Source organism: Schistosoma haematobium, chromosome 3 (genome assembly GCF_000699445.3).
Source record: "Schistosoma haematobium chromosome 3, whole genome shotgun sequence".
Classification (NCBI taxonomy): Eukaryota; Metazoa; Platyhelminthes; class Trematoda; order Strigeidida; family Schistosomatidae; genus Schistosoma; species Schistosoma haematobium.
Genome location: NC_067198.1, coordinates 44571981 through 44588603, shown reverse-complemented (window position 1 = coordinate 44588603; position 16623 = coordinate 44571981). Strand labels below are relative to the sequence as shown.

The window sequence follows — 16623 nt, the reverse complement described above, 5'->3', positions numbered from 1 at the left end:
TAGCAGGTCGATAGACCTGTGTCAATCTTGACAGTTTGCTTTCCAGTGAAAGTTTAGCTTCTCCTTGAAAATGTTCACTGATGGGGCTGATACCATTTGTTTGGGTAAGGCGTTCCAATCATTGACCGCTCGGTAAGAAAAACGGAACCCCACTTTTAGTTTATTAGGTGGCGGCTTGCGAACCTTCCTGATATGACCTCGGAGATTGTTGTTACTGGAGGGAGCAAAAAGATAAGACACATTGACACCCAAATCGTAATTAAAGATACGAAATGCCAATATAAGGTTACCTCGCAACCTATGATATTACAAGGGGAAAAGGTTTAGGCGTTTTAATTGCACATAGTAAAGAATTTTGAAAAGACCCTTCACTGATTTTGTTCTCACACGCTGAACATGCTCAAGTGAGTTGATATCCTTGGTCATACATGAGCCAGATGCTTGGATACAGTACTCTAAGTGTGGACATACGTAGGTGGTATATAAAATTCGAAACATCTCGCCAAAGCATTTGAATGCACGGCGAAGTGACCGTAAGGCGCGAAGCACTTTGGCAACTGACACGTTGCAATGTGTAGTTGTTTTCAAGCCGTGGCTTATTATTACTCCTAAGTCTTTATGTTCCTGCATGCATGGAAGGGACGTACCGTCAATGGTATACTGGTAAATGTTACCATGTCCGATGTGTATGAACGTGCTCTTCCTATGATTAATTTCTAAGCCCCAACATCGAGCCCACCTGACTAATTCGTCTATTCCAGCTTGGAGATCAGAACGATCAGTTTCACCCCTCATTATCCTCCAGATTTTGACATTATCCGCAAACAATAATGTCGACGACTTAAGCAATCGCGGCAATTCATTAACGTAGAGAAGGAAAAGTAGGAGGCCTAAGATGGTGCCCTGGGGCATAACACCTTGACCGGCTCCCATCCAGATAGCGTCCGATTTACCCTCAGTCTGTCTGCGATCATATAAGAAGTTTACTATCCATTCCTTCACGGCACCTGTTATTCCGAAGCTCGAGAGCTTCTGCGCAAGACCTAAGTGTAAAACTTTGTCAAATGTTTTGCCGAAGTATATGAATATGGCATTAATGGGCAGACTGGTATCTACAGCTTCCGTCTAATCAACTCTCGCAATAAGTTGGTCAAGCATGAATGCTTGTTTCGAAACCCGTGTTGCTCGGGCGTTAACAGATTGTGTGAATCTATGTGATTTATTAATTTGACCCGAATTATCTTCTCAAGTAACTTAATGACTATGCTGGTTAGACTGACATGTCGGTAGTTGGATATGATCTGTCTCTGACTATCTTTAAAAATAAGACTGACTAGCATCTTTACAATCTGGAGGGGGTTGAGTGTGGGAAAAGGACATGTTGAAAAGCATCGCGCGTGGTCTTAAAATAATGTCCACGACAGATGACAGCAATCGTGGGTGTAACCCATCAGAGCCCGGTATCTTACAAGGCTTGAGGTTGGTGATCAATGGAAGAACGGTTTCTTCAGTCACGCGTACAGGTCCTATGGCTAGTATCTCAGTGATGTGGTTAGGACAAGTACTTTTACCAATACACGTGGGGTAGACTTCTCAGAAGTAGTTTGGTAATGTCTCATCTTTTCCCAAATCTGATTCAGCCGGCAACTCTGAATTTTCGTGTGACAGTAATGGGAGAATACGTCATCCATTTCTAATCAGTCGCTGCTGTATCAACTTGACCACCGGCATCCAGTGGTGCTTCACTCATTAACTGTTTCGAGATGGAAACCCCTATTGCATGCTGCACAGTGGGATGTTTGGCACGCGTCGTAACAGCACTTACAATACTGACACACTATTCGCCATCAGTACCCATGTAACGAGAATAGACCTCAACAACCGTTTCGCTAACCAACGTCAGAATGTTAATTACCTCTTGGATGAGCAGTGTATTGCTAGAACAGCAAAGTACACAAAGCCAATGGGAGTGGGTCTTTGAGCAATTTTCATATGCAGTAGGACTGAAGCGAATACACACCTTATAGAGCTACTTGTTACACCCATCACATTGCCGTACTTCCTCCATAAGGGATCAGCGACATGAATGTCCACAATTATGATCACAGCCGGCCATCTTAAAAATCAACTAACAATGGCAATGCACAAGTGGATTTGAAAAAATTTCAAACCTTAACCGAAATAAATCGAGTAAAAGTTCACCAAGTATGTTTTGATGCAATAAATACGTAAAAGGAAAGTCAACTGTTAAGTCCCGATAAGTACAATGAATGGTAACTTTTTTGATCCATTTATGGACCAATACTATACGTATATTATTAACGTATTATTGTATTTAACTAAAGTGTTCATATCCATGTCCCTCTTACTATAAGTATTATTTTGACCTGTGAACTATTATTATACGATTTACCATTCTCGAATTATGCCCTGTCTATTAATTACTACCTCCTTCATTCACAGCCACATTTGGCTACGTACTGTACAAATGTTGTTTCCTATTTTATGGCACGATGTGGTCTGTTTGGTTTGTATATAAACCCAGTCTGTGTTGAAATAAATGATTCATAACGCAGAGGTTGATATTTGTGTTCTGGACTTAACAGGCAGGGTTAGGCGGGAAGCAGGACCGATATGACTCTAGACCGCTCGCACGGGTTTTATGCATCATTGGTCCGATCGATAATTCACTGATCTCTGGTTGACGGTATTATTACGTATACATTAGCAGGGCCACAAGTTATAACATCAACACACACATGTGCGAAATCCATTCGACTGAAATAAATTCAACTAAAGTGGAAACAGTAGATTTTATGTGTAATTTAACTCAGAGAGGACAAATACTATTGTCCTTTGCCAGATATTTACTAACTTCTCGTGCATCAAAAAAGCCTGTTAAGTAAATTGGGGGCCTAAACAATCGAGTAAATCTCCTGCACTCTGTTAATTTCATGATCACAAATATTTTGCCCATGGAGATGGTTCACAACGCTGTGGTAGACATAAGTTTGGAGTCATACTAACTCTGGTAACAACTTATTTTCTGGATAGGCATCTAATGTTCATTCAAGCTTCACGACCCAAAATGAATACGACTACACGTATCTCATCTCTGCATTCACTCTTCTGTTCCTCTGATCAGTCTACTAAGACACCACTAACGATGATTTTTCGCTGCTTATTGTTAACGTTATCCACATACCTTCTCAATATCGTTTTCCAAAAATGTTTTTAAAAATTAGTGTGACATTCTCTTCAGGTGGGCTCTATAGTGTCTAGTACTACGTCAAGCCCATAAAAATCGTTCTAGCCTCGGAGTACGCCAGTTTATCTACTCTTTCTGAGCTACGCTCTGACCGTTTTAATTATTCGCCAATTAACCTTGACTGTTCTTCACGCCAGAGTGAATCATTAGTATGGGCGACGTATATGGAGTCTGCTCGATTTGGACAGTAGCGGTGTGACCTTATGTATCAATTTGAAGTGACTAAATTGGTGGCTGTGTAGTTCTATTTTTTAGGAATACTATCCCGTTTGCAATTATCGACAGTGTATCCCATGAGAGTGAGACGTGTGAATTAGTTAGTTGCCGCTTGAAATGCAAGGGACAAGAGCTACTGATTGGTTTGGTCTATCGCAGTCCAAGCTGTAAAGTAAATGAGGTCCTGCTAAGCAGTCTCAATACTTGGTCACAAAGTGGTCGATGTCCAATCCTGAGGGACTTTAATGCACCTATGGTAGACTGGGAAATTCTGCGAACTTAATGGTCAGATAATTCCTTCGAGCAGGAACTAGTTGATACGGTTGATAAATTTTCACCTGATATGCCCTCAATTATCGTGTATTTCAAAATAGAGAATTTACGAGGACACTCCAAAATAAGTTTACAAGCCCAAAACAAATTACTTGTCAGTTGACTATTGACTTTCCAATCGAATCATCAACGAGTGGAATTCATTACCTCAACACATGGTTGATGTTCCATCCATCGACTCTTTCAAAAGAAAGTTGGATCAACTGGGGGACCACCATTGCCAGGACTAACACAGGCCATCAAGCCTCCTGTCCTTTTCAAACTGAAACTGAAGCTGATCTGACTGTATTGAAGGCTAGAGATTTACATGGTTAAGCCTATTCTATGCACCAATCTGTGGAGTGCAAGTGATCAGTCCGTGTTAATTGTTCCTGATCTTGATAACCTTATGTAAAGTGTCTAACACCTGATGATCTGTTTGGTGAAAGACGTATATGACCTAAGCAGCCAATGAACCCTAAGTTTTATGTTACTGAGCTTGTCAGTGAGATGTTTGTTCATGTTCTGTTTTCTCCTGTTGCAGCCTAACATTTAACAGCCAACACCATTGGAAAATCAATATTCACTCCAATGAACAAGAAGGGACGGAAGACGTTTTACACAAGAGATATCAATGTTATTCTACTAACGCTATTACAAACAATCATGAGAAATCGGTCAAACCCAAACAATTTCGTTCAGCAGTATTAATTCCTAGTTCATTTTTCGGAAGTAATAAGACAAATTATGTAGTGATGCGATTTTAGGTATCAGGGAATTTCTTTTCCGAACCTCATTTTACGGACTGGAAAATTATCCGTTGAGCAAACTTTGTACTTTGCGTAATTTATCCAGATGCACATTGATTGTGTGTCCTAGTTACAGTTGATTCCAATCACGCATACTAAAAATCCTCGTTCTTATCTTTAGAGCATATGTTAATATGGTGTCTTCAGGTAACCGGCGTTTGTTACTTCATTATACTGCGTTTACTCGCGCAAACTTACCTCACTTATGGCCTTGAAAATAGATGAATTTTTGAAAATTCGTTTAATTTCTGCTCCGATGATGTGATGACGGAAAATTAAATGATACTCGATGGATAATCATGAAGACAACTTGAGGTCATTAATTGAAGAGGCGAGTCTTACCAGGAACAGCTCTTGTCTTCATCAAGGCAAAGCAGATACTTTAGTAGATCTTCCAACTTGTCTTTCTAAACGAAGTGATTTACCACCTATACAAAAACATGAAAGGCGATTTTCAAGCCATTCAGAAAAAAAATCAGTCACATTCTCGTTTTCTGGCAGTGAGCGAAGCAATCATATACTAAATGGTGGGTACTGTTTTGTGGAATGTCCTTATAAGGACATGTTTATAAACATGTTTTTGGTGTTTTAAATTAAAGAATTACAGGGATATTGATTCTTACTTTTTTAATTTCGGCGAATCATTAGTTAGTATTTTAGTGATACCATTCGGCAGTCGATTATTATCTATGACCATGAAATGGTTTTAGTGATATGAGACAGTTAATTCTCCAACTCATGCTCTTGTTGATGCAAAGTTTTTTCTCTTGTTAGTTTCGCTTTATAGTACAAAAACTGGATCACAGATAGGTCCTCTCCAGTGCCTCAGGCCTCTTTTGAAGATACATTTTCGGTTTTTAAATGTCATTCAACTCTTTGAATGCTTTAGCCATAGCTTTTCATCTTGGTTTAACTTAAAAGCATGTTTTACAACAACAATACAGCAAAAATTGCGTTTTTGTGTTCCATTTATCATACCATAATTGTAAGACACTTGTTTTATCACAGAACCACAAGAGAAAACTAGTTGGTAAGGATGTATGCATTCTATTTTCTTATTGATGCATATCTGGTAGCTTGGAAAATTATGAATTTCACATAAACTGTATGCTAACATTTGAAGATTTAGGCTTACATGCTGTATTTTATTTCAAAGGATTTGTTAGAACAGCGAAAAAGTTTGGGAAACAAGGAATAATTAGAGGGCCTTTTGGGTTGAATATGTATTAACAACACCTAATATCGTTATGACCATCAGTCACTCATATCCAGCGCGACTAGCTATTTAAGCTAATCCTTCTGTGATATTTAAGACAAAATTCCAAACCTTTTGTCAGGAAAAGACGATGCCATATATTATATATGTATTTTAAAATATTGGCAGATGATGTACGACATGTGTCTTCATATTTTCAATTCTGTAATCTGCGAAGGAAATGCTCAACATCTCAAATTTTGATGAAACTATCTAGTTCAAGACCAACACTGTTCTCAACCAACGCCTAATATAACGAGGAGGGATGAGATTGCTTATTGGTTATTACTGTATAGTGTTATAATTCAGTAGTACGACCAGCGATCGCGATTGTGCTACCACTAGATTGCATACTCCTTTGATATGTTGTGCACAAAATGAATCTTATTCAACTAGACACATTGTTTACAACCAAATGTGACGTATTAGAGTACAAACGAGGCAGTAGTTTGTTTAACGTAAGTACAACCAGCCGCACTCAGTGATTTTATGGTAGAAATTTTTGAAGGAAAGAAAATCACAGAATAGATAACCAATAAGTCTTATCTTTTGGTTTACATTCGGCGGCTAATCATGATCATTCTCACAGACCGCACATCAATATCGCATTTAATTTGTTGTCTAAATACTGCTTAAATACACAGGCAGTTACATTTTCTATAATCCAAAGCTTAACTGTTTAAAGAGTGAAAAGACATTTTCAAAAGACCTTCGTTACTCTGTAAAGAAGTGCTTTTATGTTTTCAAGCTTTTTTATTTCAGGTAGGTAAATAAAAACATTGTAGCAAGCGATATCAAATTGTTGCTGTTACAAGTGATAACCTAGTAGCTGTGATAGTAATATATATACTAGCTTTTACTCTGAGATATGACTTTAAACAATTTGTGATTTTATAGCCAACGTTTTCATCATCATAGAGAACTAACGTAGCTTACAATTTACACTCTCATTGGAAGTACAAACATAAAAAGTCCATTGCTGTGATATAGTGTTTCGACAAAATATTTTGAAGTAGTTCCGTGAAACTATGTTTTAATTGCATTCAGACAGATGACAGTATTCCTAATTTCGTAACTGTTTCGTAGAGCGTAAAGAATTAAGTGGTGATCAGTCAACTTGGTATCGTGTTTACCTGTAATAGTTCCACTATTTTATTACTCATTAATAAGTATGTGAAAACCAGGTAGGAAGGTCTCCAGTAAGTATCCGCTCAAAAGTAAATACAGCACTTGGTAAGGAAAAATAAGACATCAGGTTTCGGCGTCTACCTTATAGATATGCTTATGTGACGAAGTATTTTGCCTAAATACTTGTAGCATCTTAAGAAATCATGATGAACTATTAAACTAAGTGACTACATTTTTTAGCGCAAACTGATTTCGTAGTCTGTGTTCTTTGTCAATGACACAAACTTCCTCTGACTTCTAAGAAAACAAAACTTAATTTACCAACCATTTTGGTAACTTCGTAGACTATCAAAACGGATGTATTACTTAGGGGTTGATAGAAATTGTAGTTTCCAAGCATCTCAGATGACGATGCAACAATGCTTAAATTGCGTTTATGGTTTTCCATAAAGTAAAATACTGGTTAATATATCTGCAAAGTTAGCATTTCCCAGTAAATCATGGTAGATGTAACGTACTGTTCAGTTGAAAAAAGACAGACATGCGGGTTACGATATTTTATAGTTTAATGATTGCCTTTTTATCAATTTCAAACGACTACATAATGTTCTGTAATAAAAAGACTTTCATAGATTCATCGTCTTTGGTCCTTTTAAATGTATGGCAGATTATGTCCGCTAAGTGGTTCAGTAATTTTGAGTTTCAAATGAACTAGTAAACATGTCCTCAGGAGGTAAGATATACTGGAACAATTAAAACTGATTCATATACTGAATGATACAGAAAATCTTAGATTTTTCTACAACGTAGTCTAGCAGCTGTAAATAAACTGGCACTTAAAGACAGAAAAGGGTTGTAGACACTTACAGATGTATTGTATTTAAATTGGGAACAAAATGTGTGATCAAGTGAAATCATACATATATAATATAATAGTCGTGCTTTTTATATCTTTGCACAGCAAATTTGGTTTAAAAGTATTAATCATGTTGTTGAATGTGCGTTACTGAATGCAGTTCACAGTTCATGGTTACCCATCTCATAAATCTGAACATTCTTAAGTAACTCTCGTATGAATTTATCCTTCATGTGGCATTTTTTACTGTAGTTATGTATGTTCATTAACAACACATTTACCTGATAGGTTAAACGAAATTTCAACTAATTTCCAAGACACACATGAACATAATCGTCTTTATTGATAAGTGTCGTGACCAAGGCTTGACTTGATAATTTCAAAGGAATTAAGCATTTGGTAGATTATGTTAAGTAATAATAATATATTTGTAATATCCCAATGAGTAGAAAAATTAAATTTTTTGACGTTTCTTAACTCAGTGTAAGCCACTTCTTCAGGGCCCGAAAAATAATCTCATGTTTATCTATTTAAGACTTTGTTCATACTCTTCTCAACTTTCCTTCTTGACTTACTTTGTACATTGTTATGGGTTATATTTGGAAATGAACTGTCGTAATTTTAAAGTGCCAATGACACATTGATAGTAAACGGAAAACACAAAAGCATATGTCAATTACTAACAATCTGTAGTTGGCGTGATCAGTTTTTATGTCATGTCTGAAACAATTCTGGAATGTAAGATTAGTAAACTTTGTGCTCATCTATTGCACAGATATATTTGAAATATGTAGACCCAAATCATACTGAAAACAATCATAGATGCAATGTAATCTCATTTCGTAATGAATCGTCAGTAACGTATACTGTTCGAAACCAATACTTATAGTTGTGATAGTAAGTAACACTGATAGCGTTATGGAACTCATTACTGCTAAAAACATTACTCTTTCTATCTTTAAAAATATTCAACACTAAGAAATATACAAGCAGTGATCTTTAGTAGCCTTGATATATTTATATGTATGGCCCCCAAATGTCCTGGTGCCCCCAAGTGCCCTGGTACGGCCGAGAGTGCGGAGAGTCCGCTCTACCTCTCGAAATGCTATCACATGGCCACGTGTATATAGCCCCTGTCAGGGGAGTCCTACTCACTGCCTTCTCGTGGCGGTGTTGTTGACGAAATTAATAAGACAAAGAGTGAATGTCCGTCGCTTTGATCGGGTTGCTGGACATGGAGAGTCCACCTAGGGAATTTGGTTGGGAAACCCTGATTCCAAACAAATGGTGCACATGGGCTGGCTTTAGTATCCTGAAGGAACAAATGGCGTATGAACCAATCGTTGGTCACTGGCTACCATGTGACTGCATCTCCTTACGACTCTCCACTGCCTTGTGGATCAGACCTTCAGGTCGAAGGCTCCGGGTGTGGTCCCCTAAGAGAACCACCTGCTCCGGTTTGGGCACCCGGTCAGTATCACAGCCCTCACACATATCAAATGAGATTTGTGTGGCGCATATGTATTTGGTGCCTCCTTGTACCAATATCTGTGTGTCAAAATAAATAAAATATATTGCTAACAATATAGTGGAAATATTGAATTCTGACTCATTTGTTTCAGCTGTCTAGTTTCTAATAAATTGCCCTTTCTTATCACATATATTACGAATGAAAGCTATCCACTTTAAAGGAAAATGAACAGGAATACATTTACTCAAGGAAGTTGACTTAAAAAAGATTTGGTTCAGATCAACATATTTTTGATAAAATACTGAACATTTTAGGTAAAGATACGAAGGCTCAAACTGTTATAGATGGATTGAATACTTTAACTCCAAAAATGTACTAGTTTATTATCAGAATCAACTAAAGATTTTTGTCAACCCAGGAACAACCATTTATCTACAGGCTAAAAATATGTTTTTATGTTTAAAAGTGACATTTCTTCCAAAAATGAAAAATGCTAGAAATTCTTAAAGAATTCGATAATCTCACATAAAGCCATACACATAAACGTTTTAATGTCTTTTATTCAAAGCTGTAGAAATGAACTGGAAGTTCAGTGAACTACGTGTTGTTTTGAAAATAGATAGTTTCTTATCAAACGACGTAGGAACTGACATAGATATGTATTGATCTTGGTTACCATACCTTATACAATTAAATTGGCAGTTGACTGAAAAGATGGAACATAGAAACAAGTGAATAAAGCTTTCATTCGAATTGATTCCCACATATATTACCTATAGTCTATCACAAATGATTGGGATAATCACACAGTCCCCAATCAGGACTTTTGCACTTGTCGACCTGCATTAGTTCAACAACCAATGACTTCTTCACATGACAAAATGTTTTATCACCCTTAGCCTTTTTTCTATCTATTCCTTGAATATAGTTACAACTTAATATCAGAGAAGCAGGTGGATCTGTATCTTACATATATGTCTTATTTACCAGAGTCAACGTAAGTTCGCATCGGCATCAGTTTACATAACTCTAAACTTGGTTCAATCCTTGGTAGAGTCATGTAGAGCAAAGGTGAAGAGTTTGTTACTCCCATAAAATAGCTCCTTATTGTTTCCTGACGAACAAAGATTCTTCACCTGAACACCATCATTTATAATCTCTACCCTACTTATGTTATCTCATCGCTAAACATTATGCAAAAAATATACAGAACACTATTTACTATTCCAATCAATATTAGTAACTACCTTATCACTATGCACTTCGTTCAAAATCATTCCTGTCATTCCTACTATCAATATTTCGATTTTCTTGATTTGGTTAATGTAAATGGATCACACATTAAAAAAGTTTGAACTAGCAACATATTCTTCCCTTCTGTCAGCTATGATTAGTGAAAAATTTCATGTTATACACCTTTATTATTATTAATTTCATTCCCTTTTTTACACTCTCTTCCTCTCTCCCTCTCTCTTCTTAACCCATATGTTAACTGAACGAATGGATTTTGAAGGTCAACACACTAAACGAAAACCTAATACTATTTACAAATCGATGCGCAGAATTTGTGTATCTGTGTGTGTATGTGTAACTGCATAAAGTGATGAACAATGAATATGTAATCCCTTAAAACAGACAGTTTGTTGCTATTGACCTTGAAACGATATTGAAAGATATTTACCCTATTATTTGTCTGAAATAATGAAGAGATTGTGCAGGACGTAAACGGCTATATATATATATATATATATATATATATATATATGTGCATTTGCGTAATGTGCAACTGGATTGTTTTTCTTTTTTTTGATTCTTTTATTTTGTCTTTAAAAAAAATTTAATTTTTCTACTTTATTTTATTGTAAAACTAATTGATAGACGTATAATTAACATACTACCTTATGGAGTAAGAAATTAGAGGATTTGAACTAAATATATAAAGATCTTATTTTTGTTTTCCAGTTTAAACCGAGGGGTTTTTGTTTGTTTGTTTGTTTGTTTATAAAGTTGAATCTATGACTTATTGGTTTATGTATTTGATATGATCATGATTTTAATGATGATAAAAAGGAACTGTGTATATAAAGTAATACAAGATTTAGTGTAACTCACACTTTTTGATACATGAATAATGAATACTTTAACATTCATAATTAATATCAGATGGGTTTTTGTGGAGATTGTAGTAATTTCAACAGTTGAGATCATGAGTCAATTGAAGCTAGACCATCATGGAAGACCTGGAAGCACTGGACGTCCGTTTCGTCGTGGATGCGCACTGCTGAGGAGTCCCATACTAGGACGAAACGATCGTCCAGTGCTTTCAGGTTTTCCATGGTGGTCTAGCTTCAGTTGACTCATAATTTCAATTGTTGAAATTACTACAATCTCCACAAAACCCATCTGATACTAATCAACATATGCTCACTAGTGACTGACTTCAAGAGATATATCCTGGGGTTCTAGTGAGAAGCAGTGACCAGTGGAGTTCAACCGGGTCAGTTGTGAGCTAGTAACTCACTGATGACAATGGTGGATGTGTCGCTCAGTTTCGTGGATTAGTTGGAGTTAGATAATAACACCGTTGGATGCCGGCTCAGTTGGTTAAACGCCTGGCGCGAGACTGATAGGTCCTGGGTTCGAATCCCGCGAGGCGGGTCGTGGACGCCCACTGCTGAGGATTTCCACAGTGGGACGAAACGGTCAACCAATTCTTCCAGGTTTCCCATGGTGGTCTAGCTTCAATTGACTCATGATCTCAACTGTTGAAATCATAATTAACTTATCATTAGGTAGTATTGAATGTCGTGTTTTTGTTTAGTCCTTTTCCATGCTGATCGAATTCCATTGATCAATTTGTAATGAGGTCACTAGTTTAATTGAATCAGCATTGTTTACACCGCGTTTAGATGTTAGCTAGTTGGGGCTAGTCGACAGGAAGTCGAAGACCTAGATTTCGTGTTAATATTCATCAGTAAAATTATGTGTGCAGTCATGGAGGAGCTGATCCTCCCTATATAATTTGAACTCGAGTCATCTAGGCTTACAGTATGAGATTTTATAACAAAAGTGTACGGATTGTGAGTAACTTTCTGTTGAACTGATATATTAACAATTGACTGATGATCGAATAGTGCCTAGTGTCATATCTGTCTAGTCCTTTAGTACTGATTGAGTTCTACCAGTCTGTGAAGCTAAACGACTTGAGTTCAAATCCTACAATAAGCACTAGTTTCTTCACGATCGAAGAACACACCCTACTGATAATACTGAACTTTCACGAAACTTAGATCCTAAGTTTTCAACCAACTACTTGCAAGTACCTAATATGCCTTAGCATTTCAACCACGAGGTTCATTTTGTTGAGAGAAAATTCTAGGTTCAAACAATTTAGTACTAATATTAAAGTGACCACTGAAATCTGCGGTTTTATCGAGTTTTAATTCTCTTAGTAGAAATAATTTAAAAATGCTAATATTTTGTCTTTCAGTAGTTGGAAACAGTCAATAGACTTCAGTTTCGTGTTAGCTGATAGTCGTCAGCAACATATATGTACACTCCTATAGTGATATATGATTTCTTCGACATTTGAACTGGTCTCATTCCCTGTTGTAGTTAGAAAAATTCCCACTGAACTAGTCAAACCACGATTACACTTCCATAGGACCTCATGTTCTTGAATACCAAATAGTAACCAGCTATTTAATTTATCTAATCCTTAAAGTTTGTTTAATCCCATCAATCAAGTTTCAGTTTACTCACTTACTTAATGACTCAATATACCGTATAGAATGCTTTAATGTTTCCTTTCAACTAATTGTTCATTCATCTATTCTAGCTTAATCCTAGGCTCTATTATTTTCTTAGATTCAATAAATTTGTTTTAATCTTTAGTGCTAATAACTGAATTGTCTTGTTTTTATTTCATAATAAATAACATAGATCTATCTTACCCTGATTTGTTTCTAATTATTTACTTTGAAATACCGTGGGCTGTTGTTTGTTTTCAATAATATGCATAAATAAATTCACTTGGTGTTGTTTTATTTGTATCTTCCCATTGTTATTTAGGACTGCAATTGATCAGTCTCATGTTGGCATATGTGCATCCTTTGCGATTGCCTCGATATAGCCTTAAGTTACAAGCTTTTTAAACAAAGATGGATAGTGGCTAGTGGTAGAATCCAGTATGATGCGCGTTTCGTCCTATTTGGGGCTCGTCAGTCGGATGTACCTGCATCCTAGAATTGATGCTCACTACTAAACTCTAACCCAGTGCCGTTCACTTCAAACGACATCGCGTTATTCACTTAGCTACTCAGTCCTGATGGCCACCTGCTTATGCATTGGGGTGAAGTTTACATTCACTTGGTGTTGTTTTACTTGTATCTTCCCATTGTTATTTAGGACTGCAATTGATCAGTCTCATGTTGGTATATGTACATCCTTTCCGATTGCCTCGATATAGCCTTAGGTCACAAGCTTTTTAAGCAAGGATAGGACAAAACGCGCATCCTGAATTCCACTGCTTGCCACTATCTATCTTTGCTTAATATGCATAAATAGTTTTATTCCATATTGTATAATGAATGAAATCTTGTCTAGTGTCAAGTGAATTTTTTTAAGTTGTTTCGTGTAAAGCTATTGTTTAGTTAACCATCAGATTCACTAATTCGCTGATCATTTAGACGATCCAAATGTTATAAAGTATTTATGATTTCATTTACTTATTAAACTATCAGAAGGGGTTTTGTGGAGATTTTACTAATTCCAATAGTTGAAATCATGAGTCAATTGAAGCTAGACCACCATGGAAAACCTGGAAGCACTGAACGGCTGTTTCGTCCTAGTATGGAACTCCTCAGCAATGAGAAGCCGTGAGCAGTGGAGTTCAACCAGGTCTGTTGTGAGATATCAGTTCACTGGAGACAATGATGTATGGTGGTGCAATTTCATGGATTGGTTGAAGTTAGACATTAACACCGTTTGATGCCGGCTCAGTGGTAAAGCGCTCGCGCGCGAGACTGATAGGCTCTGGGTTCGAGTCTCGCGGGTTGCGGGATCGTGTATGCACACTGCTGAGGAGTCCTAAACTAAATTTGTCTAAATATTTGGGAATGAGTTAAAATGTATTAAGCATTATGTGCCATTTAGTGGGAAAAGTATACAATACTGACGACCTTGAGCGACCTGACAGCCAATCAAGAAACAGGGTTTTGGTTATTAAAAAAAATTGACAACAAGAAGAAATATGATTTCGGTGGAAGAATAGTTTTGATATGATTGATTAACCCTTAGATGTTGACGTATTCATTATACTAAAGGAAAAAAAGGTAGGTTTACAATTTAAGAGTTGGACTGATGTTGTGAGTTAGATTTTTAAATTCTATAGGCTTTCCATTACCAAGTGATACTAGTTATATTTGTGAAAGTTTATGGACAAGTATCAAGAGTTAAGTTTGGTTAGAATTAAGTATTACGATTAAGGTTATCATCACAAACAGACATCAACTATAATGCAACAATGCTTAATAATCTTTTGTTTAAAAACTTAAGAGACTTAAGGTTAAGAATTAGAGTAAGGAAGTAAAGTGGATGAATAATATCTAGCTACTAAACCACTTTTAGCTATTCATACACTGTGACACAATCTGTATCAAGAGTAGGTATTTCTTGTAATTTGGTCTAAGTAACATGTTTTATTCACTATTTGTTTGCTTATTAGATATTTTATGAACCAAAATATTGTCAGTTTTTACTTAGTTCATCATAATAAATAAGTTATCATTCGATATTTTATTCATTTTTTTCTCAAACTTCCACAAGGAGCTGCATTAATTCTGATTGACTTACTAGAAGCCGTCAGTACAGTATACTTTTAAGCACTGATTTGTATAACTTTGTCCATTAATGTATATCACTTATTCTTATAAACTATTCCTTACTGTGTTTCCATGGGTTTCCGACTTCATAGTACTCATATAATTTATCATAAATATTTAATAAACGTAATTCTTCCGTAAAGTTAGTTCAAATAATATAACTTTAAGCAAAGATGAATAGTGGCTAGCAGTGGAATCCAAGATGCACGTTTCATCCTATTTGGGACTCATCAACTAAGTGGATAACGCGATGGCGTTTGAAGCGAATGGTGTCAGCTTCGAGTCCCAGAGTGAACATCAACTCTGAGATGCAGCTGACGAGTCCTAAATAGGACAAAATGCGTGTCAAATCGGATTCCACTATTAGCCACTATCCACTTTTGCTTATAATGCTTGTGAATTAAGGCAATATCGAGGCAATACACACAATATGCACATATACCAATAAGAGACTAATCAATTGCAGTCTTAATCATCAATGGAAAGATTCAAGTAAACAGTACTAAGTGAATTTAACATAACATTGTTTTTACATCAATGTATTCAACCCTATAAATAAATATATTTCATCTATTAATCAGTTCTAAATAACAGTTTTATTGATAAATTCTATACAGTATATAAAACTAGATATAATGAGACTATCAGAAAGGGTTTTATGGAGATTTTAGAAATTTCACTGATTGAAATCATGAGTCAGTTGAAGCTAGACCAACATGGAAAACCTGGAAGTACTGGACGGCCGTTTCGTCTTATTGTGGGACTCATGATTTCAATCAGTGAAATCTCTAAAATCTCCACATAACCCCTTCTGATAATAATCATCTGCTCACTAGTGACTGACTTCAAGAGATACTCCTGGAGTTCTAGTGAGAAGCCGTTACCAATGGAGTTCAACCAGGTCTGTTGTGAGATAGGAATTTATTGAAGACAATGTTGTACGGTGGCGCAATTTCGTGGATTGGTTGAAGTTAGACATTGACACCGTTGGATGCCGGCTCAGCGATCTAGTTGTTTAGGCGCCTGACGCGATACTGATAGGTCCTGGGTTCGAATGTCTCGGGGTGCGGGATCGTGTGTGAGCACTGCTGAGGTAGTCCCATACTAGGACGAAACGGCCCTCCAGTGCTTCCAAGTTTTCCATGGTGGTCTAGCTTCAATCAACTCATGATTTCAATAATGAGACTAGTCGGTGTTTTTGGTAACTGTAGGTATTCATTACTTTCTCTGTGTTCAATTAACGTACTACACCTAACATTTTCTGCTATATAACACACATTAGTCAAACATTTAAAACGTGTCAAATAACCTTAGCTGTATTTGATAATTAATACTCAATATACTAATATAAACATTCGTGAAATAATGATGTTTAATTACATTATCCATAATGTTTCTACCCTTTAGAACAATGTTTATTTCTATA

At 36.4% G+C, this 16623-nt stretch overlaps 1 protein-coding gene across 1 annotated transcript in view; it reads left to right on the top strand.

Annotated features, from left to right (window-relative positions):
* Window positions 1-4805: 4805 nt before the first annotated feature.
* PLCL1 (Inactive phospholipase C-like protein 1) overlaps window positions 4806-16623 on the top strand; it is a gene marked incomplete at its 3' end in the record, with an annotated part of 104622 nt that continues 92804 nt past the window's right edge. The window contains exon 1 of the mRNA XM_012937681.3: window positions 4806-5132. Coding sequence (XP_012793135.2) covers window positions 4895-5132 — 238 coding nt within the window. The 5' untranslated portion in view covers window positions 4806-4894. The remainder of the gene's footprint in view (window positions 5133-16623) is intronic.